This window comes from Rissa tridactyla, chromosome 8 (genome assembly GCF_028500815.1).
Source record: "Rissa tridactyla isolate bRisTri1 chromosome 8, bRisTri1.patW.cur.20221130, whole genome shotgun sequence".
Taxonomy (NCBI): domain Eukaryota; kingdom Metazoa; phylum Chordata; class Aves; order Charadriiformes; family Laridae; genus Rissa; species Rissa tridactyla.
In genome coordinates, this window is record NC_071473.1 from 50,509,543 (window position 1) to 50,533,371 (window position 23,829).

At 47.6% G+C, this 23,829-nt stretch overlaps 1 protein-coding gene across 1 annotated transcript in view; it reads right to left on the reverse strand.

The window, feature by feature from the left end:
- PLPP3 (phospholipid phosphatase 3) overlaps positions 1-23,829 on the reverse strand; it is a 47,733-nt gene that overhangs the window by 20,650 nt on the left and 3,254 nt on the right. Inside the window, exon 2 of the mRNA XM_054212457.1 lies at positions 972-1,129. Coding sequence (XP_054068432.1) covers positions 972-1,129 — 158 coding nt within the window. The remainder of the gene's footprint in view (positions 1-971; positions 1,130-23,829) is intronic.

Sequence of the window (23,829 nt, forward strand, 5' to 3'; positions counted from 1 at the left end):
ATTGCTCCTTCGAGGAAAGATGAAAGCCAAGAGGGGAACAAGTACTCCTGACCTCTCCATCTCCATCCCTCCCAGCTGAAGGACCAAGAGGAAGGCAGAACCTCTGGGAAAGCACCTGAGCTGTGCTGCCAGCAGGTGAGAAGGAAAAAGTAGGTACTTTTCATAGGGGAATTTCATCTTCAGCTGGGAGTGTGTAACCAACAGCCAGAAGAAGCTCTTGCCTTCTGCCCCAGCACCAGATACATGCTGGCATAAGGAGGTTTAGCTCCATGGGCTGGATTCAGCTTTTTGGCTGACGTATAAAGCTCTCACCATGCAATTGTTTCCTAGCACAGCTCTAGGAAAGCTGGCAGGAAAAGAGAAATGAGGCGGCATTGGGAAAGTGGTGCATTAGCTACTTTTTACAGTGAGAACTCCGGGAATAAGTTCCCCATGGAAGATTTTAATTGTCTTTTTAACACGGCTGCAATATACAATCTCTTAAAAACCTAATACTAACCTGTGAAAGTTTTCCAGGCAGTGGTTAGCTGAAAAGATGTATCCTTTTTTTAAAAAAACTTATAAAATAGGCAAATACCAAGAGTTATTTGAATAGGGACAAACCATGCCAAGTCCTTATTGACACTCAAGTCTTTTTGCTTCTACTCTAAACTCACACCAGAGGATGAAAAAGCTCTTGTGGAGCTCACAGACTTGCCCAAACAGCTTTGGGCCTGTTTACGGGCTTCAAGAGTAATCTCATTCCTCTCATTACAAGCTTTCATTTGCAAATGTTTACTGCTCCACACTCACGCGGAAGTCAGGTAATCGCAGAGGAGATGTGCACCGCGGTAGATAGCATGGACATACCAGCAAGACAGCGTTAAACCGCCAATGCCGATGGGATGTCAGTGCCGTCGGCTAAAGAGGTGACAAAAAGCCATCGGGGATGCTCAAGGGACAGGAGAGGAGGTTTCGGAGGTGGTACTTACGGCGAGGATGGCGATGAGGATGCCCGCAGCACACAGCACTGCGTCATTGATCGTCTCCATCGTCTTCAGCGGGTACCTGATGCTGTCGTCGTCGCAGTAGAAGCCCCGCTGGTAGGGCTGGATTGTGCTCGTTTCGATGATGAGGAAGGGCAACCCAGCTAGAAAGAAGGGGAGACAATAACCAAACCCATCAGCAATACAGGCAAATACAAATAACCCACCAAAAGAAGGGAGACCCAACTAGAAACCCCCTCACCAACCACCCAGCACTGTTCCCGAATGCTTTTCTTTTCATATTGCTATCTTTCCAAAGGGAATAGCACTGGGATTTGTTTTTCCAAGTCGCTCTTGCGGGAAAAAAAAGCATCTCCTCTGTTATGGTTATCAGATGTCTGCGCTGCCTGGTTTCAGTTAAGCCTTGTGCATTGCAAATATTAACTTACAGGAACGGACCCCTAAAGCAATCCCTCTGCAAAAAGCCACGAAAATGAATCTGGCACTTTTCTCCGGGGAGGGCCCGATGCTCTGCCGAGTGCCCCACAGCTGGGCAGCCCGGAGCTGTGCAAACAAACACGGGAGGATCGAGTATCAGCACAGCTTCTCCTACCTGGTCAGCCCAGCTCCACTCCATCCCCATTACTTTTAAGCCCCCGAGGCCTTCCTTGGTTGCCTCCTCTCCCTATTTACAAGGTATGTGTATGTTTGTACCTACTAATGCCATAAGACTACGTGCTTTGAGCAGCTGTGGGACACTCATCCTTGACCCATCCATGCAAGGGGAAGCCGAGCACGCACCCCACCAGCCCATCCACAAGAGCTGCCGAACTCCCATCAGAGCCTGGTCACCTTCAACCGCATTAAAGCCACGTCAAATCTGTTTTTAAACGCTCTTTGTGAACGTTCTGTGCAGGAGATCTGTGTCTGCACAGCTCGGCTGGACCTTTGCACCAGGCATGGAGCAGACGTGCTCCAAACCACAGGGTGATGGGTTGGGACACACGCTATGGAGGGGACACCTAGAAATTGCCACATGTGTGTAACTCCATATTCTTCTATGTATTTCAGAGAAATACAGCATTGCCTCAAACCTGGATGGAGAGACCTGGGGTATTTCTTAGCCACAATGTTACCTTGGGAGGACACCCTCCTACACTTTGCCTCAGTTTCCCCATTCACCTTTGCTATCAAGCCCATCACGGAGAAGAGCAGCACATCCCTACCAGAACAGGCCCCAAATTCCCTGAAACCCGCGTTCAGGGTAAATCACAAACCACAAGGTAGAGGAAACCCTCCTCCCACTTGCAGAGCGAAACCCAGGTAAGGGGAAAACAAACGCGCAGCGGTTCAAGCTGTCCTTGGGCCAAGAAAACTGATCTCGCACCCAGATCCTACAGAAAGCACAAAGGAATATTTGTCGACCACTAACTTGCTTAAGTATCTGTGGGTTTGTTTGCACAGCAAGAAGTCTAAGACATGAGAGGGTTTTTTCCCCTCTAAAATTACAAAAATAAAATAAAATAAAAAAATAAAGTGCTGCTGGGTTTGACCGAAATTTGCCCATGGTACATGGACATGACAATCTGCTAGATGCGATTAGCAAAGGTACCATCCAGGGAGTTAAAAAGCGTCATCAAAATAACGTTCCCCATCTCCACGTGAACCACCTTCTCTATTTCACTTTGCACGACCCATTTTGGCTCCTCTTCCCATATGTTAATAGGTTTGCCTAATCCAGGACTATCAGGGGGTTTTGTTAGTCTTAAGAAATAGGAAAATCTCCATCATCTGTCAGCAGGGACAATCACACGCAGGCCCGAAGCCTCTCAGGTACCCAAGGGCGGCCAGGGCCACCGCTCAGGACCCTTTTCAGATCCTCTCTAAAAAAACTCTGGAAATGGGTTACTCGCAAGCGTTGGGCCCCACGGTGCTTGGCAAGGCAGGATGGTTTCCACTGCATGTGTGAACCAGCGAGGAAAGGTTTCAGAACCGGCCGCCCAGCTCAGATTCGGTAAATAAAAATCGGACATCTCGTGTGAATCCAGTCAATCTTCATTCCGCTATTTAACCATTTTGATGCCTAGCCAGCTTTGGCCCCAAAACACACATCTGATGCCAGCACTCCAGTATTAATAGGCCACTTAAAAAAAAAAAAAAAAAATCCTTAAGTTTCCCAATGAAAAATTGCAGGAGAAGAGCTAACGTCGCCCGGCGTGATCCAATTTCACATGCACTTGAAGCAGCGGCGTAACAGTTGAACTCGGGGAGTAGACATGCCACGGTTACGTGGCTTATTGTTATTTCTCCAGTTCCTCCTGTTAATAGCTTTCACATGACAGGTCTGTAAAACACATGTTCCCACAGACAATAAAATACATCTGAAAGCTAAAACTGGCCTAAAAAAAAAAAAAACCCTAAAAAAAGAGAAAGACAATAGTGTTCCTACATACTATGTGAACCCAGGAATAACAAAGATTTGTTTTCCCTTCATTCATTGAACAGCATGGGGTAGTATTTCCGCGTTTCAATTATATGTATGCTTGCCACAGCTATAATAAGAGCATAACTGACCTATATGGTATACATTTTCTTAAAGTGCGCATATGCAGAGTTTAGAAAATCCAATGGTTTTGTTTTCTCTCCTACAAACTTGTGGTTTAGTGGGATATTGCCAATCAAGTCTTGACATTTTTCCAGCAAAACAGTAACCTCAGATTCCCTTTTTTCCCCCCCTTCCTTTTTTTTTTTTTTTTTTTTTAACATGAGAAACATAAACACACTCTCCATAGCTGAACGGATATTACTTAGAAGACACAATATGCCTTTGATTTCGAGGGCTGGGTGAGAGGCTGCTCTTTCAGCTGTAATTACTCAAGGAAAAGAAGATCCCAGCCCATGGCGAATGGTAAATCACGCTCAAGAAGGTTCTTCTTCCACCAGGTTATTTCTTGGAGGACGGGTTGTCTAAGTGACTAGGTCACCACCCACCACTTTTTTTGGCAAGGGGGTTCCAGCACGGAGAAGCCTGTAGCGGTGCCAAAAGGCAGCCAGAGAATGGCTTTTGCAGAAAAACACTACAGAGGGAAGTCTGGAAGAAGACAGAAAGTTAAATGCGGAGGGAGATGCCGTTGGGATCCCTCAGCAAAACACCACAGAGACATTATTCACGCTAGGAGATCTGCCGGAGGCAAAGGTATCCAGAAGCAGGGCTCCAGCCCACACACCCTTGGAAATGGAAGGCAAGGAGCGTAGGGTTGTACCATGAAGATGGTACCTCCGGCCTCATCGCCTCTTCTGCCCCAGTCTGCCTCTCCGATTCAGCATTTTAATAGGAAATTCAGCTTGTGCCCTAATTTGCATCTCCAAATTCAACAGCTGAACCCCATGCAGGTGCTAAGTTTTTTTGCCCTCCACCGCATCCCATCCCTACCCACGGCATTACAAAACTATTGAGAATAGAAGAGGTATATTGCAGAAAACAGCAACGAGTAGTCACTTGCACTGAAGTGAGCGATAGACGTACACGGCAGGCAAAAAAATTATACTCATTTTGGGGCATGGTCAGTCTTCTCCAAAAACAGAGATATTTGACCATTCTCTCTGTGGCTATGCCTCACCAACGTGTACAGATCTACCGCAAAATCTTAAGTAACACCATAGAAGGACCTCACGTCCTCCTTAACGGTGGTATCTCCGTGCTGAGAAATTACACGGGAACCTGTGGACCATACCCTAAGGCGCGGAGGCAACCCTGGCACATCCGTACAGGGCCGTGCAACCAGAGAAATGCCGTTATCCCCAGCTCACAGACGGAGGAAACTAAAGAACAGAACAAAGGGATTTGCTTATTCCAATGCAAAAAAGGTAAACGGAGCCAAGATTATCTTATGAATTGTAATATCCTCCACAAGGTGAGGGAAAGGTGTTTTTTTGTTGGTTTTTTTTTTTTTCTTATATAAAGGGGATTTTTTGCTTTCATAACAGAACAAGGAAATCCCAACCACATGCTTTTATCTACACTATGCTGTAGGAGATCAAACAGGGCTCCAAACCATGAGCATAACAGAAAGCTCTTGGGGACTGATCCTGCCCCATCCAAACAGGCTCGGCCCCGCTCTCCGAGCGGCACGGAGCAGGTGTGGACACTAAGGAATTGTGCGAGACACAGCGGGACACCATGGAGCTGGACACTGAAAAATGATGTTGCTTTTGTTGGGAGGAAGTCCAAGTGACTCGGTGACCTGTAGCCGCTGGTGTCCTACACTAAGATATCTCAGCGCAGGGTTTAAATTTATTTGTCTTTCTATTTAATAAAGCCGATCAAGTTTGGAAATCTAGCACCAAGGTAAAAATATTCCTTTCCTTGGTTAGCATCTTTATGAAGCGGCAATTAATAGGCAATAATCCTGGGAAGGCTGGCAGCATGAAAGCTAAAACCCCACCACCAAGCCTAAACAAAAACCCTTGCAAAACCCTCTCTGACCAGCTTGAAATGTGCATAAAATAAATCAAAGGCGGAAGAAAAAAAGGGCTCTGTGTTGGGTACAGCACTTTGAATCTCCGAGTCTTTGAAAAGCTAACGCTTGTGCGGATTTAATGGGGGGGGGGGAGGGGGGCGGGGGGAATAAAATAATAATTTAAAACGGGGGATAAGCTTTCGTTGGCCACCCATCGGAAAAGCCATGGAGGGAGCGGGAGGGGAAGAGGTGTTTCTGCAGTGACCCACCCATGCAGCGCTCATCTTCTCAGCCCAACCTTCACCTTTGCACTAAATTAAACACCACCTCGGTCTTTTTTTTTTTTCTTCCCCCCCCCCCCCCCCCTTTTTAATGTTTGGTTTTGATGGAGGTTGAGTTTTTTTTCCCCACTGAATCTTTCTTCTTTCAGCCCTGCAGGTCAGTGCGATGTTGCTGGCTATCTCAACAAAGCAATGGTAATTTCTAGCAAGCGCTTCGGCTTTTGGCTGCCAATGTCCAGGCCCTGGGCGTGTTTAAAAGGTTTCGGTAGATTAGACATCTATCTTAATAAGTGAAAAAGATCATAAAATAATTTGGCAGGGCTGAGCAGGGCATCTAACTCCTCATTCAAGACACCCTCCGTAAATATTTGGGTACCTACAAGTGGTGGGCTTTCTATTTGAAGTACTTAGTAGCTGATCTTGAGTACACATAAACCTTATTTGGTTTACAACATTTGTACATGTTTTAAAAGGCACAAAAACTAGATTAGCCTACAGCAGGCTTTTATTTGGGCTTTAAAAGTGGGCTTCACAACTTTTAGAGAAGAAACGCAGCACTGCAGATCAGCCTTGGCAGCGGCTGCAAGAGTGAGTAACTCTTGAAGCTACTTGATGTTATATACACACATAGATAACATTTAATAACACAAAGAATGGAAGTATTTCCATATTTCCATCATATCAGGCATATGCTGACAATCACAACAGGGCCTGATTCCGCACCAGCAACACCAAAAATAGGTGGGGGGAGGAGGGGGAGGAACTTGGGCAACCAAAAAAAATAATCTCAAGGGATCTGATCCGCAGCCCAGCGGTAGCCAAACCCATTATGTTTGGATTTTCAAAGGTCTTGAAAGCGTCAGTGTTGGGCCTCCTTCCCAATGGTTTCTGACTGAATCTGGATACTCGTTGTCCATACAGTCACAAGAGACAACTAGGCTAACATCAGAAATACAAGGTACCTTCAACTCTGCATTTTATTACCTGCTCACCCTTGATGGTTCTTCCCTTTGGTTCCAGCAGTCCAGAAGGCTGCTCTGTGCATCTGCCTGTATTTTGGCAACACATCTAATGTCTGTGTTTGCAAAATACATTCCCATTCAACTCTATTACAGTTCCACTACTCCCAGCTACACAGACGCATTGGGATAGACAATTCTCTAAACACACAAACAAACCCTAGACTTTACTGTAGAACAGGTACCTGCTTTAGAGCCCTAAAGAATCTATAAACAAGGATCAGCATATATTGCATTTCTCCGATTTGACCTGTTCGGAAAAGTTCTAGGACGAAATGGGTTAATTTCCACAAAACCCAAGATATTAGTTCATTTTCTACTTCTGTAGGTTCTTCCATATAACTCACACTAACCTTTGTGCCTATCTACGTCAATCCGCCCGGTGTCCTTCCTTTCAAGAGGCTGACACTTCAGTCCACTTCATTATTATTAGTTATATTTTCAGCCAAATTATATGAACTTCAACATAAACCTGACCATTTTTAGGCCCACCAGCTGCTACAGAGTCCAGGAGACTTCCTAGTGAGCAGGCACAGGTTCATTTTGACATAGATAATGTTTTCTGGGTTCTTACTTTTGGGGTTTTTTTAATTTTTTTTTTTTTTTTTTTTTTTAAGAAGAACTGATTATTCAGGAACGCTGGGCAAAATGCCTTCGCATGCCTGCTAGCACAATAGCAAACAAGAAGAAAGCCAAGAATATTCATTTTCTACACGGACAGCCTTGTGACATCGATGACCCCAAGTTGCAGAGGTATTTGAGAAGGATATGAGGAGGATTTGAGAATCCTTCCTCTAAAAGGAACCTCTAGAAGGCAGCAGGAATGACAGGTATCTCTATCTGCTGCCCAAAGCCATCATCCAGAGACGTACCCGTCCTTTGCAGTAAATACAGCCCCGTGCAACCTGGCGCATGTTTAACGACCCAACCATCCCGGGGGAAGATTAGAGAAAAAGCTCTTGGTCACAGACACTTTAAACTAAATGTCCAATTATTCTCACAGACGGCAAATTCCTCTGGATTCGAAACCTCGGTAGAAAGGCTTCCTCACGTGGCTGGAGCACAACGTGCCTGCCCCGCGCTCCAAGAGCTCCAGATGAATGGGAACGCTGCCATTGGCTTTGCTGGGAGAAATACTGCTCTTTTAGAGGGTACCTGTTACCTATTTCCAGAGGTAAACACCACGTACAAAGAAAGAAAGAGGAGAAAGGAATTCCAAGAAGGGTGTTAAGTTGTTCCTCCTGGGAGTCTGGCATGAGCTGATGTATTAAAAGAGCTTTATATTAAATGCACATATATTTTTAATACCTAAAAAATGCATTATTAAGAACAAAAGGTCTTATGCAAGCCACGATACCTAGATGCATATAAAATTCTGCATTTGTGGGGTAAAATGGATTTCAGCCAGACCAGCCGACCAGAAAAAGTTGGAGAGGGCAAATATAAGAGACATTATCAATGGGAACCCAGAGCCAGCTCCAGTCAAACATGAGGGAAACAAAGCCATAATTTCACATTGTCTAAAGCAAGGAATAAAATGCGCTAAACCAGGAAAACCCCAACGTGTCAGCATCTTTTGAGCCACCTGTATACATCCAAGTGCTCTGGAAGATCTCACAGGTATGACAAGTCTGACCTAGGATGACTTAGGATGAATAGAGGGAGGGGGGAAAAAAAAAAAATAAATTAAAAATCTGCCTGTGAACTCTGCAATACTCAAGGCAAATGGATCGTGTGAAAAACACACTGTGGCGACTATTATGTTTTCAATTACAAACGAAGCGAACAGGGTTTATTCTGCCGGTCAGTGGGGTTTGGAACGAGCTCTGCCTTGCCACGACTCCTCCAGGCTCTGCCTTCGAGGAAGGACTCAGACCATTGCCCGGCCCCAGCAACGCTCATGCTGTGGGAAGGGGGCCCAACATCCCATTTCTTTGGGCAAAATCTAGAAGCTTTCTTCCAAACCAATGTAAGGGTGAGCAGAGCTGCCGCTCCCCTTCCTCCATGTCATCTCACTGGCCCATTGGCTGCAGGAACGCTAATATTTCCCCATACAATAACAAAGCTGCTCCACTCCATCAACCTCTATTCAAGAGGAGACTTTTGTAGGCTGTAGGTATTGTTTTAATATATAAAATATCAAGCAGAGACTCCTTATCTCAGCGTACTGCCCCCAAACACCATCAAGTACAAGCCTTGGCCCCTTCTCTTTGCGCAGTCACACTGGACCCTAAGACGACCAAGTGGAAATACAAAACCGCAGCCAACGTGATGCAGCCAAAGTTCTCTTGATTATTTTCCCCCTCTACTCCACACTGGTGAAACCCCACCTGAAGTACTGCATCCAGCTTTGGGGCCACCAACATAAGAAGGACATGGACCTGTTGGAGCGAGTCAAGAGGAGGCAACAAAGATGCTCAGAGGGCTGGAGCTCATCTCCTGTTAGGACAGGTTGAGGGAGCTGGAGTTGTTCAGCCAGCCTGGAGAAGAGAAGGCTCTAGGGAGACCTTATAACAGCCTTCCAGTATCTGAAGGGGGTCCACAAGAAAGCTGGAGAGGGACTTCTTACAACCGCATGCAGGGATACGATGAGGGGTGATGGCTTCAAACTGGAAGAGGGGAGATTTAGATGAGATATCAGGAAGAAATTTTTCACTCTGAGGGTGGTGAGCCCCTGGCCCAGGTTGCCCAGAGAAGCTGTGGCTGCCCCATCCCTGGAGGGGTTCAAGGCCAGGCTGGACGGGGCTGTGAGTAACCTGGGCTGGTGGGAGGTGTCCCTGCCCAGGGCAGGGGGGTTAAAACACCTGATCTTTAAGGTCCCTTCCAACCCAAACCATTCTGTAAGTCTATGATTTTTAAAATCAATAAAGGCGCAAAGCTTTTGAAGCAAAAATAAAGCCAGTTCACCTGGTCAACATCAGGTCCCTTAAAAAAAAAAATAAATAAATATATAATTAATCTGCTGAACTTCCCAAGCTTCCTTTCCCCCTTCCTGGAGCATCCCAGCCAGGCATTGCAGCCATAATTAAGCACGTTTCTGGGAGCAACTGCCCCCGCGCAGGAGGCGGCAAAGCCTGTGTCCGCAGCTCTGGAGCCTGCCGCGAGTAGCTTTCTGACCCAGTTCTGTCAATGTACCTATTGTAAATGCCAAATCCTTCTTCGGATTTGAAGCAGCAGCCACCTGCACAAATAAGGCCGGGTTATAACTCTGTAACCGAATACAAGCACTGAAAGCTTAAAAAGTTTGTAGTCCAAAAGGCACTTCTGACCTCTTCCTTAAAAGTTCACTAATCACTTTTAATTCATAATTTATTTCCTCTTAATATACTTGCTTTATATAATACCCCCCTTCCCCCCCCCCCCCCCCTTTTCTTTTTTCTGGAAGTTCCCCAGGAGAAAATGGTATTACACAACTCCCTTGATTAACTGGAAATGAAACTTTTCCCCCTCGGTAGTCGAGATTTGGTAGAGTTTCCAGGATATAATGCACGGTACACAGTGCTGAAAGGCAAAAAAACGTGAGCAGAGGTGGAAATGATCCAAAGGCCCTTCAAGCGACGGGGGTTTGATCTCAGTGGTCCCTAGAGCAGAGCTCGGCAAGGCTTTGCCTATTCACCGATGGGTTAAAAAGGCATAATATCATCTCTTTTCCCCCTCCTCTGTATTGTAAGTTAGAGAGTGGCATCCTAATGTATAACAATACGTGACATAAGTGAGATATAACCCGATACACAGGTAATATTAATAATAAATAAATGAAAATCATGCTCCTCATTAAAATAGCTTTGTATTACAGGGAGGGGAGACTTTGCAGGGTAAGGCGGAGGCGCGACGGCTGCTGTCTTGGCCGTGCTGCCACCACGCTGCCCGCAGAAATTTGAGTGACTTTGGTGGAAAGCAGCTGAGCGTGGGATATTTCGGTGGCAATCCATCACCCGCAGCGACAGAGATGCCCACCCCACGCTGCTCCCAAGGACTTACCTACCCTGTCCCATCCGTGCCTGGATGAGACCCTATGGATTATCTGGGTCCCCAAAAGCTAAATGGAGATTTTTTTGGGGACGGCATAGTTCCACACTGCACACCGCCTCGGACGTCTGGCTGCTTTTTATCCCCCCAAGAAACTGTTTATTCTGCAAATACAGGTGACACAGCAGTGTCGCAACGACACCTAAAATGTCCCCAACCCTCTTCTGCTGGCACGGGGGCCAGCCACAACAAGCACATCCACCTTGTGACACCTGATGTCACAACAGCCCCTTTCCCATGCACAGCCCCAAACCTCCCTGCGACGGCTGCGTTTTGCAGCCAGGTGACATTTCGTAGCCCTGTTTCCCAAGGGGAGGGTATAAACCGGACCGGATCCCAATGGCACAGGCAATGGCCAAACCTCTATTCGCGCCAACTCGAGGGACACAACGTGTACCATGCTTTTTAAAACAAAACAAAAAAAAAATAAAATGGATAACTCCCAATTTCCCTTCCCAGCCCCCCTGTAACAATGCTGTGCCCTGCTGTCAAGGAACGTGTGAATAAATTGGGGAAAAAAAGGTTAAAGAAGCCCAAGGGAATAGCAGTCCCTTTTTCTTTATTGCGGTTAATTTTGACAAAGACTCTTCTGTTTCCTCCACTGTCCCGTTCCACCCCCCCCCCTTTTTTTTTTTTATTGGAAGGGCTTCGTGCCAAGTTGCATTATTCCTCTTCACCATGGTACTGCCATGAAACCTGCCTGGTATGTTTGCCTGAAAATCGCAGGTTTTCATGGAAATTGTTTTTAATCTCAACAACAACTCCCTTTGTCACCTCAGACACAAAAAGAGGAGGAGAAGGACTCAGGCTCCAATCCGATCCCAGCAACAAAGCATCCACGGAAAAGCACCACAACCTTCCCAATCCGGCATCGTGAAAACCCAAGGGGGCAGAAACCCTCCAAAAACCCTTTTATCACCTCCCTGGTCGCACCGATGCGACCGCAGACCCGTGCGACACGCTGCACAGCCTCCGTTTTTAAACGCTTTGAGGCTTGGGAAAAAGCCCGTACCATCAAGTGGGGTTGTTTTGAAGGATTTTTTTTTTTTTTTTTTTTAAATGGAAATAGTTTCTATTCTTACAGCCCATCGTGGCAACGGGAGCCCGCTGGCTCCCATCAGCAAGGCAGGAGCTCAGCAGCTCGTCGGGGGTGTCCTCTGTTTCCAGCCTATTTACTGCTCCGCTGAGAAAGGCGCCTATAGATGCTCTAGTTCTCCGATGGGAGTTTGGAGGGACTCAGTTATTCAACAAACCAACCCTTTCTAAACGCTGTCAAAGGAGTGATTTGATGCCTTTCAGTGCTTACTACACAAAACGCTGAAAGACCAGCGAACTTCAAAAGCCGCAGAAGCGGAGCTGGAGTTTGGCAGGAGTTCATTAGCTGCCTGTGTCCTTCTGTGTGTGGCTCGTAATTACATGCAGACCCGATGCCAAATCCTCATCTACCGAGGGGTACCAATTAACGTGCTGCTGGATGATTCACAGGTAGCTAATGTCGAGATTTATACAACCGGCGTGCCAAATATCCTATGCTTTATTATTATTATTATTTATGTTATTTTTTCTTTTTTTCAGCTGCCCTTTTTTTCCCCTTTTTTCACGTTATTGTATAAGTAAGGTTTTGGCAGCAAAATTGGGATTGTTCAGCCTGTTCCCAGGCCACACACCAATGGGCCTGATCCTGCTATCACTGTGCACCAGCATCTGCAGGGACACGTGCATCCCTCAGCGCACGGGCCAGGGGCTTGCAAGTTGAACCACCTACTGCATTTTCCCTTTGTATAAAGCATACTTTGCTGCTCCAAGGGAGGAAAAACCTCTAAAATTGAGGTACAATTTGCACTCTATACTTGCCTTTCCTGGTGCTTGCACTCTCTCACTCCTATAAGCAGTAAAAGATTAACAGCAAGAGCTTTAACGGCAGCTGGAGAAGCGGAGGCAGCAGGTACCTAAAAATGATAATTCACTTTTGGGTGGGGAAAATGTATAAATAGCTGCATCTTCTGCAGGGAACTATAGCAGTTATTGGATCCCCAGACTAAATAAATAAATAAATTAAGCAAGCCCTTCTTCTCTTACTTGATATCTGCATCCCTTTGCAGCCAGCTGGCTCCCGATGCAGCCCTTGGCAATTGAAACCTTGGGAAGTCAAACACAACAGCACGGAAGCGAACCTTTTGTTTTCCTGCTTTTTCGTTCTCATCTTGTGTTTGATCCCCAATCGGATTTCTCAAGCTGAGGGGAAAACCATGGGCCCAGTGGAGCATCCTGGCACTGACTTGGAGCAGATCTCCAAGCACGCTGGTTTGCCACCACTGTTGGTTTTCCCGTGGAAAGCAGGAGACCCAGCTTTCATTTCCTCCTTCTGCTTGACTTTCTACTTTCCAAAAGCTAAGGTGAGTCCGCTGAAGTTCTCCTCTCCCCAGTCTGCACCACCTCAGCGTCCTCCTGTCCCCAGAGCCAGCACGAAACAAGTGGCACGCGAGATGGCCGTCACTTCAGATTGACTGGAGGTTTGATGCTCCTGGGCAGAAACGAGACTGTAAACAGGGGCAGAAGAGGGAATTTACAGAAATGGTCAGCCTTGATGTAACGCTGCTCCCAAAGGTACCAGCCACGGGACAACTATGCCCTCAAAAATCACAGGTGCATTAAGGATATACATTTAACACCCAGAGACTCTCACTAGCAGTAATTTGACGGCTTTAGCTCTTCTTTCTTTACCTTTGTCACGCACCTTTTCCCAACAGTTTCTATATTAATTTTTCTGACAGTTTTTAGCACGCAGATACTCACATCTTCCACTCTCCCCTCCAAACACCCCCATTGCCATACATTTTCCTCTCTTCATAGGAGATGCGGTTTCCCCATCATGCTTCTTGCTCCCACGCCATTGCAAAACGCCTTCGGGCCTGAGGGATAACTCAACGCCAGAAGGGCTGCGAGCACAACCCAACGCTCGCACCACTTTATCCTTCTAATAAACCTTTCACTGTGTTTGACACGACACAGGTCTTGTCCAGCCATGAAAGCTTTCTTGCTTATCAGGAGAATTTTTAATCAACCAGAAGGGAAAACATGGCCTGACATTTTATTGCTTCCTTGCGCTTTGCTTTTAAATGTTTCGGTTTCTTCCAATTTGTACTCCTGCTAATCTCTTTAACCGGGGATCGGTGGAAAACCTCAAGTCTTTCATGCCCAGCAGCATCCCCCAGATAATTTGCAGGCAGAGGAGCGTGGGGGCAGCGGGAAGCGAGGGGGGCTCATGGTGGGGTGGGAGAAGGCAGCACCAGGCACCAAGCTCTCACACTCACTGCAGGTTCTGGGACATGGTTTTGTCCTGGCCACAATTACAAAACAACAAACAACGTCTGTGGGGAAGGGTCATAAGAAGTTCAGCTTTCCTCTATTAAAACCATCTGGTGCCTATAAAAAAACCCAACTGGTTGGTTGGGATGGATGGTTGGTAGCACCTCCTCCCTGCGCGGCGCTTCCTGGTCCTTCTCAAGAGCGTGGTGGCACTCAGAGGTGCCACCACAAGGGCTACTGTGGGAACAGGGTTCCCGGCAGATGCACGCCCCATTCTGCAGCCCTCCCGCTGTGAAGGAGACGGTCCAGCATCCACCTTATTTCACTTCTCCTTATCTGAGCCAAACCCTTCTTTAGGAGGTGCCTGACCGCCCAGCACCCCAGGCTCCAGCCAGAGAGAGCCTGTGAGCAGGCTGCACTTTCCGAACAAAATAAAATGTCCCTACAAGGCCAGCTTGGGACCCAGCAAAGGGTTGCTCAAGGTCGGAGACATGGACGGGTCCCCCTCCAGCATCAACAGCGAGAAGCATCGCCAAACCTGCAGGGAAGGTGGGGATGGGAACCTCTATTTTTCCTTTATTAAAAATAAAAAGCCTGAACCTCCCCTTTGTTTCCAACAGAAATAAAAGGAGAAGAAGGAGAAAAAAAAAAAAAAAAAAAAGAAAGAGAGAGGAGAGGAGCGCTTGCAGCCAGTTCCCCGGCCTGTAACACAAAACCGCGCTGTGCTGGGAAACCTTACACCGCGCGGCATCCAGCTCATGTACTCCTGCTCCGCTCGCCGCCTCCCGGATGCTTCCCCAAGCCCAAACTGCCCTTGAGAGAAGCCAAGCCTCAGCCTCTGCTCAAAAGCCTCTTTGTTTGGATTCCCTTTCCAAATCAGCGTATCCTGAGATTGAACTCCCTCCCACCCCTCTGCAGGGCTTTTTAATGTTCAGATGCCTTGGCAGCGGCCAGATTCGCCAGCAGGTTTGCGGTCCCGTAACAGCGTTCAAACCCGCGGTGCTGGGGCACGTACAGTGCTAGGAACTTTCTTCACGTTGAAGGAGAGATGGAGGGGGGAAAAAAAAAAGAACAGAAAGTACTGCAGAATTACTTCAAACCATCCTTTAATCGTGAATTGCGACCAGAGGAGCTAAGTTCTCCTTAATTAAACAATAGCTTTAATCAGCCTTCAATAGCCTACATTAAGGCACACCAGTGAGCTGGAGAGGCACTTTTTTTTTTTCCCCCTCCCTCTTAAATTGGAATAATTGAAAGAAAACTAGACAAGGCATGACTGCTCCTCAGAGAAACCCAGGCACCGGGTCTGGTGCCCCCATGCACCACCAGGAGGGTTCGACTCCAACTGCTGCCACAAGCTTTTCACGCAACGGCAAGTCCATCGCTCACTGCACCCAGAAATTAAATTCGTTTTCCTGCACTCCCCACTCCGTCCGCAAGCTCAGGGGGACGAGCGTGCTACATCCATACAGCCCCCGGCGTGCAACGGGGTCCCCTGTCTCCCTCGGGGTTTGCAAACACCCCAAAATCCCACAGAGAGGGCAGGAGACACGGTGCTCCCACGGCAGGAGGTCTGGCCTAGCACCCGAGACGCACAAATAGCACCAAGGCAATAATTTCAGTTACTACTCGGAGCAAAACCCGGCAGACCTTGCAGCAAGGGACTCCAATGGGAACACCAGCCCCACACCGTGCACCAACATCAAGGGGAATTAAAAAAAAAAAAAAAAAAAAAAAAAAAAAAAAAAAAAAAATCAACCCTCTTCTCCCAAACCAGCCTCAGGCCCAGGACTTAAAGCAATTTCATTGGGGAAAAGTTGTTTTTTCACTTGCAGTTAGCTTTTTTTTTTTTTTTTTTTTTTTTTTTTTTAAAAAATCGACCTCAGCGTTATATCTTTCCCCGTGACAGCAAAACGCCGAGCATTTAAGCAGGTGGATTTTCAGACTGTGGAGCCGATCCTGCGTTCGTAAAGCAATACCCACTGTCGCAGACAACTTCAGCGAGAGCAAAAGCAATAGTCCCTTATGGTATAGCCACATCCCAAACGCTACCCCTCTTGTCCGGCTCTTTTAAACACGCCGCATCCCTAGATTCTGCAGTAGCTCTTCAGAGTTTTAGGCACCGGAAAACTTCTTCGTGCCCATGCATGCAGTGATTTATCAAAGCAAGCTTTCTCTCAAACACTATTTGACTTTTCCATGGGTTTTACATTTGATAAAGACCCACGCCAGCTCAGTCAGAAAAATAAATGCCACGAAACTTCTCCTTTAAGGAGAAAAAAAAAAAAAAAAAGCCGGGGAAAAAAAAAAAAAGCCCCAACCACCCAACCCTCCCAGCCCAATGCTTTAGAAATGCTTCCACATGCTAATCAGGCTCCTATTCAGCTCCAGGCTGAATAGAACTCCAACAATGACAAAGAAATACGCTGAACCTATTCCACATTTCATCCCCTTCACTCAAAATGTTGCTGTTACCTTGGTTTTCCGCCGCTTTGTGGGAGGCTGCGGCGGAATGACAGCTGCATGCTAAAGTGGCAGGGATGGTCAAGAAACGAGGAGCGTTAGATGAAAAAAAACCTCCATCCCGGATTAGGGGGGAAAAAAATGTGGAATTATTTGATGAGAGCGCCATTGATACTGCAAACTTTGACAAGAATATATATTAAAAAAAAAAACACCCCAAAAAACAGAAAAAAAAGCCCTAGGCCTCTACTGAAAACACAGCCTCTTGTCATCAGGCAGCAAAGGGAATTTTTTCGTGAGTAGTATGAGTAACTATGAGTAGGGTAAAGCCCCCTCCAAGCCCTTCCTTTGAGAATGAGCCGTTTGTGTTATGTATTATCAACGCGCAGATGTCTCGGTGCACCTTCCCCACCCCCCCGCCCCGATATCCTTAACCAGAAAAACTTCAGCTCTTATTTTGGGAACAGACGAGCCAATTCGCACTGCAACGGGTGATCCGAGGTCATTTCCTTTTTCTGCAGGACACAGAAGCATGGGAACGGAGCCACCCGGGGAAGCTTTCACAGGAATCGAGGTGGAAGCTCCAGGACAGGTGCGCACACGTCCCAGGGATACGCTTTGGCCGGAGCCCAGGGACCAGCAAACTTCCCCTCCGTGGTTGCGCATCACTGATGGTCCGATTTCAAAAGGATACCTTGGGAGGCTGGCAGGACTGGCAGACGCACTGAAGTTTGCAGCTTCACTGAAATTGTCAGGAATTAGGGGTACCTCAGCAGCTCTGAAACCCGCGCTGGGCACATCTGTACCGGAAATACCGCCTTCAGAGTGTGTCCTCCCCGGGCTCCAGCTCCCTGCCCACGCGTGGAGGTGATGCTCCTCCGTGCTCCCTGTCTCCTTAGATTAGACATTCCCAGAGGCACAAACCTCCCCTGCGATGTGCCCGGGCAGGAGGGCTCAGATGCCGGCGCAGGACTCCTCCGGGGCTTCGGCTGGGCTACAAGCCAGGAATGGAAAGGAGAAGCAGCTCCCCAAAAAAGCAAGGGCCATCACATCAGTGATCAAAGAGCAGCTTCAGAAACCTGCTAACACCAAACTGATTCACAGCTATCAACTTCAAAGGAGTTTTGCTGCCTGCCACCATCCTTCCAAAATTACCCTGTGAGCATCACTCAGAACATAAATGCGGCCGGTGTCCACTGACCAGACCTGCTTACCGGCATTTTGCCACTCTATTTTCGATTCTCCCTTTGGAAACTAACATTTTAAAGAGCGGTGGGCTACGCAGAAAAGCCTTGGAAGCCCTCAAAATACTTGGGGTGTGTGACCGGTTGCCACAGCCACTGCGCTGCTACAAAGACCAGAGCAAAGACCTCGGTGTCAGAACAGCGGTGGGAACGATAACCGGGGCTGGGCTGGCTCTCGCCCCAGCCAGCCTCCAGCTGAGCCTTGCTTAGAGAAAGGTCCATCACACCAGCCCAAAACGGAGGTCATAAATAACGGGCCGAGAAAACAGGAAGCCCAGGCCCCATTTGGCACATTGGCTTTCAAATTCAGTGGTTGGACTTTTTGAGACGTGCGGTGATGTCTCAGCTATGCATAAGCACACGCTGAATTAACAGCGACACAATTAATATCCACACGCAGTGCCTGTCTCCAGTACACGCATGTTCAGATGCGAGGGCACTGCTGTAAACGCTTTCAAAAACAAGCTGTCGTTCTCACTAATTTATGGTAAGACCAGGTGAAAGCTAATTGCAGGATGCCATGCGGCTTGTCACCTCCATAGCACAGCAGTGGGCCGCAGCCCTGACGCTGCTGGGAGAAGCGCGCTCTCAGAGGGAGCATCATTTCTTTCAAGACGGGTGGCTGCCCAAAACCACTAACCAGTAACTTTCACTTTTCCCGTTTAACCCCACGGAAGGAAGAACCACGCTGTTCTCAGCTACTCCAACCGGCAAAGCTGAAGCAGTTCTGAGAGGTACAGCCTGCCATCTGCAAACTCCCAAAGCGGTGAAGGACACCTCCATGCCACAGCTACCGTCAGGGTTCAGGGCAAGGTCTGGGTTAGCCCAGCAACGCCAACCCAGCCCCAATTTGCTGTGTCTCCCAGGCACCATAGGCTAAGCCCACTGGTATGTTTTATCAGAAAGGCTGGAGGCATCTCCCAGGCTTCTCTGCGCTATGGTCAACACAACTTTCATGTCTTTTTGGGCAAGGGATGAATAATTATGGGGAAGTAATAGAGGATTATGAACATTCTCCACTGATTCAGTGTCACCACAGCTTCATTTGGGCTTTGGCTGGCAGCCCCGGCCGAGCCCTGTAGCTCCTGACTGAGAGCACCACACGCTCAGATAAGACAAGCTCATATATGGGTGCGAGCTACAGGCAACACTGGAACAAGAACACGGGGCATAAAGAGCACAGGCATTTTCAGCGCATCAGAAGCTCCAGAGTTAAATTACATGTTCCGCTTCTAACATTTACTTGATGCGGAGAGTCGATTTTCAACTCTCTGTCTTCAAAACATCCAACGCATGTGAAAAACAAGCCCACTTACGTGACCAACTTGAAAGGATGGAGTTTATAGGAATTTCTGATACTTAGAAACCCACCAGGACAAACCAAGGTTTCATATTCATTAATACTTTGTCTTGGTAATAAACTTATGCTTAAAGCAAGTTTTCCAATGGTTTGCGTCAAAAGCTATATGAAGACACTTCAAATTCCTCATTTTTGGTGACATTCTGCCTCCTCAGATCTAACTTGAGGAGCAGCTTCTGCTGATCATGATCCCACCGTTCCAGCTAAGCCATCGCGTGCAGCTAAATGGCAAGAAGGGATTCTCGAGCATAACTTCCCAACAGCTGCTCTGAGACAACTCCGTACACAGACACCCGATCTGCGCTAAGGAGATTTCCACCTACTAAAATTGTGGAGCAGGTAGGGCTCCTCCAAGGCAGATGCCATGGGAGAAAGCAAAAAAACATGGATAGATGGGGTGGCTTTGAAAGGAATACGAATGCCCTGCTGAGAAAGGGGCCACACTGGTCCACGAGGAGATGTGACAGATGGGGCAGCCTCTTCCCAGCTTTTGGTGAGACACCTCCCCCCAGCAGAGGTATCTGCAAAGCCCACCCGAAGGCTGGGCAGGCAGGACCTCCACGCAGGCAGGGCCACGTTAGCACGGGGGGGAAGCACAGAGGGCCGCGCTTCAGCCTCTGCTCTACCAGGGGTCCCCCAGCTCTGCCACACCAGACGGTGGGAAAAAAAATAAAAAAAAAAAAGAATAATCATTAAGTGTATTCAGAAAAATTACTTTGGACTTCATCATTACAAAATAAGTGCTGGATTATTTTAATTTACCTTTTTTTTTTTTTGTTTTGAGGCTTTGTCATTCACTTGATTCTCATTTTCAAGTCTTTTTTTTTTTTTTTTTTTTGAAATGTGAAACCTGGCCTATCAAAAAAACCTCAACACAACTGCAGAAGCCAAGGCCCTAAGACAGAAAAACGAAAAAAAAAATAAAAATATGACAGCACTGACACTAAAACCCCAGCTGGCACCCTGCTGCGCAGGAGGGAAAGCCGCATCCGGGGATGGGGGGTTCCCTGCGGCTCCCTCCCCCAGGACACAGCCCCCCGGGGATGCACGGGGCCGGGGGAAGCCGCCGTTCTCAGCGCCGGCTGCGTGGACGCCGGGATGGGAGGGTTTGAAGGCTGCTCTCTTTCCCCACGCTGCCTTCAACAGTCATGCCCTTGTTCCAGGCGCAGGCAGACTGGGCGACCACAACGGTCCCTTCTGGATTACCGCGGATGAAGCGGGAGCATTGTACGAACGAAACGGAGAGGATGGGGTCTGCTCCGCCAGAGCAAGCTACGGAGCAGAGCTGGGGCTTTTTCCCTCCCCGACCCCGCCTTTTAAGTTGTTTCAGACAGAGATGGAGGCGTGCAAACATCCTTCCCATCTCAGACGCAGGCACTAGAGAGGAGCCCCGGTTTGCAAGACCGTGCCCGCGCGGCGCGGGTTCCCCAACTGCGGTATGCAAACCATCTCGGGGCGATATACGGAGGCACACGCATCTGGAGGATACACCGTCAGCCTGTATCTAGACAAACAAAGTCAGCCCAAAACAGCCTGAGAAAGGCATGCATATTAAATCGAGATTTAAAGAGTACAAAAATAATCTGTTTGATCTGGGAGTGATGTTTATATTATTTTCTGTGCTGACTACAAACAGACAATTAAAAAAAAAAAGTGTCATCTACTGTAATTGTGATCCCATCTCCTGCCTGTCTCAGCAGCAGGTACACAGGATTCAAAGCACTTCTGGCCATGAAGGAGTTGCACGTAATTCTGCTTTCCTGGAGACACATCTTCAGGCTGGCCGAATTCCACCAGCTCAGGAAAGCCAGCAGATTTATAACCCCGAGGACTCAGTCTGCCATAGGTACAGCATTTCCTTGTTCTGCAATTAACACCTTGAGTATAATTGTCACTAATAACCTGCTCTTGATAGGCTTTTTTGGTTTTCATAAAGCCAACAAAAAAAAAAAAAAAAAATGTATTTTAAACACCTCCAAAATATTTCCCTCTTGTCTTGTCTTCCAGTCATCTTTGGCTCCTTAGATCTTTCAAGAGAGGGGGCAAAACTAAGGATGGGTACCATGCTTAGATGCTGACTGTTGGTTTAATAAGAAACTTTTCAAGGCTCAAAAAAGCTCCTTTACTCCCAAGTTATGGTGGGGTACAACCACACAACCCCATGCCAAGATGCCACCTCTGCAAACCTGCCTTTGCCAAAGCACTTCCATCCCCGAGACAGACCCTGACACCTCACAGAGAGCTCGCTGCCGCCAAGAGATCCTACAGGTATTAAAATAAGCGATAAATAAACATTAACGACCAAACCCCATCTAGGGATGCTCAAAACACGATGACGACTCTCCACCCACGCAGCTTCTTGCGTGTGGTATGGACTCAGTCCTCCCCAACACGGAGAGGACACAGCATGGAGAAGACAACGCCAAGGCGTTGGGACTGCCTGGCTGGTTTAGTACAGTCAGATCTCGTTGTCCTTTGCCGAAAATAAGAAATGGTTGGGTCAGCAGTTTCTTCAGGAGCGCATAGAAAGATGTTACCTACACGACAAGTGAGCCCTGCACGGCAGGATAGTCTTAAAAATAAAAAACAACCCCAACCCAAACAAAGCAAAGATGCTTAGCTCATCAAATTCAACTTTACAGCATCCAAATAACTCTAACCTCATCCCTCATCTTTAATTCCTCCCACTCCTTACACTTAAATGACAATCCCAGGCCTGTTTGCGCCGATTTTCGTGGTGGAGCGACAGGGCCCCTGGCAGAACTCAAGCCCTTTTTGCTTCTGAAAGCTGGAGGATGACACAGTTTTCTACGCAGAAGAGGAAAGTCAAGAGTAATCTAAACTGTTAGCCCAAATTATAAGATTATATCCTCACTTACATAAACATGTCAAGGTCCTGCTAGCGTAAATATTTACTTTCAAAGTTCGTTTTAGCATCAGGCTGGCTACATAAGAGGAGATAGTAAATTTGTGAGAAAGCTGAAGCGATACTAAGGTTGTAAGAGGCCTATCCATCTGTTGCTTCAAAACCTCCCAAAGGCAGTAAAACTTGTGTTGTACAGATTAACTGGGATTGACAGAAGAGAGAAAATTAAATTAGAGACAGAAAGTAAGAAGGGCAGTAAATTATGTGCAGTTTACATCTCACCAGCCTGAAACACGTGCTCCCGTAAACCCGATTTCCCTGAGCCTCGGAAGCAGGTATGCCAGATGAAATCCCTCTATTTTATAGTGCAAGCAGAACTTTTTTGGAAACTGTTCCACCCGCGCAAGCTGCACAAATAGAAGCTACCGAAGACCCTCGTCTGCCCTATGGACCTTGCTGACACAGCCTTCCCCTCTGCTGAGATTAAATGCGCGACTAAATGCCCATCAGCAAAGCGCAGGTGGCTGCTCAGAGTTCACTGAGCACCAGGAGTCCCTGCCAAGGGAAAAACCAGCAGGTCCGAGAGGAGTAAATTTAACCCCAGATGCTACATCTGTGGGGCCAGCCTCCAAAATATGCCGCCTTGAGGGTCAGGGCAGGAGGTTTTTTCCCCCACCTGGCCTGTGTCTCCTACAGAAAAGGCAGTGGCTGGTTGCAGCAGCTCCACGCAGTGCTGCATCTGGGCACCAAAACACCACGGCACCAAGGAAAGCTGCCCAGCGGGACCTTACCCAGCCAAGTTGACACCAGTTCCCCCCCCTGCCCAGTAATGGCTCTATGCTCCGGGGAGGAGGTACAAGGAACTCCTGGCAAAGGGATGGGGCTGAGATTGGGCTGATGATCAGATGAAAGGGGAGCGAGGTCCTCCCATCGCACCTCTGATTTTGCTGCTCAAGAGTTCCCCGCAGCTCTCCAATGTGAGGCCACCGACCGTCTTAGCGGGGGCAACTTCAGGCCCTCCCAGCTGATCTCCTCAATCACATTTTCAGATGTGTCGCAGTGACCAGTGACACAAGGACAGGGCAGCAGAGACTCTTCCACACCACCAAGCTCGCCTGCGGCCCTAACAATTTCAGGAAGCATCTCCTAATTCTCTAAACAGAGCCCTCCCGAGAGGAGGAAGCAGATGGAGAAAGTTATTTTCCCCCCTCGGATGACCTGCTTTAATAAATGCACGCTCAGTTCTTTTCTGCCTCTTTTACCGAGTTAAGCACCACCATGAAATTTCGGGGAAGTTCACAGTGTCGGTGATGAAACCGCTTGCTCATGCAAGAAACCAGGGATTTGTCAGTGCCAAGCGCACTCGTTAGAGGAGCGGGGTATTCCGAAATACTCAGCTCCCTGCCAACCCGGCACAAGTTGGAAATGCAGGAGAAATGGGGGGTCTGGTTCAGCGGATCTTCATCCAACCTACTCCACCAGCAACAAACTTCTGCCAACAGCTCAACAGCTTTGCTCCCCATGATGCCCAAGGAATGAAGATACAAATCTTCCCCGTATGCATTTACTATCAAGATAACCATTGTACTTAACGATGAAAGACAAAGTGGATCTTTCTAACGACTCGCACCAAATCAAAGCTGAAGGAAACTCCTGATAGCTCTACTTTACGTATTCTGACTTTCTTAGATGTTTAAGATAATTGTCTTCTGGGTAATTTGTTTAAATTTGTATGTAAACAAAGAAGGGTTTGTACACATCTACCACCTCACAGAGAGCTGATGTGTGTCATTTCTGAAAGACGTTTCAGCCATTCTTTTCATTTTTCCCCCC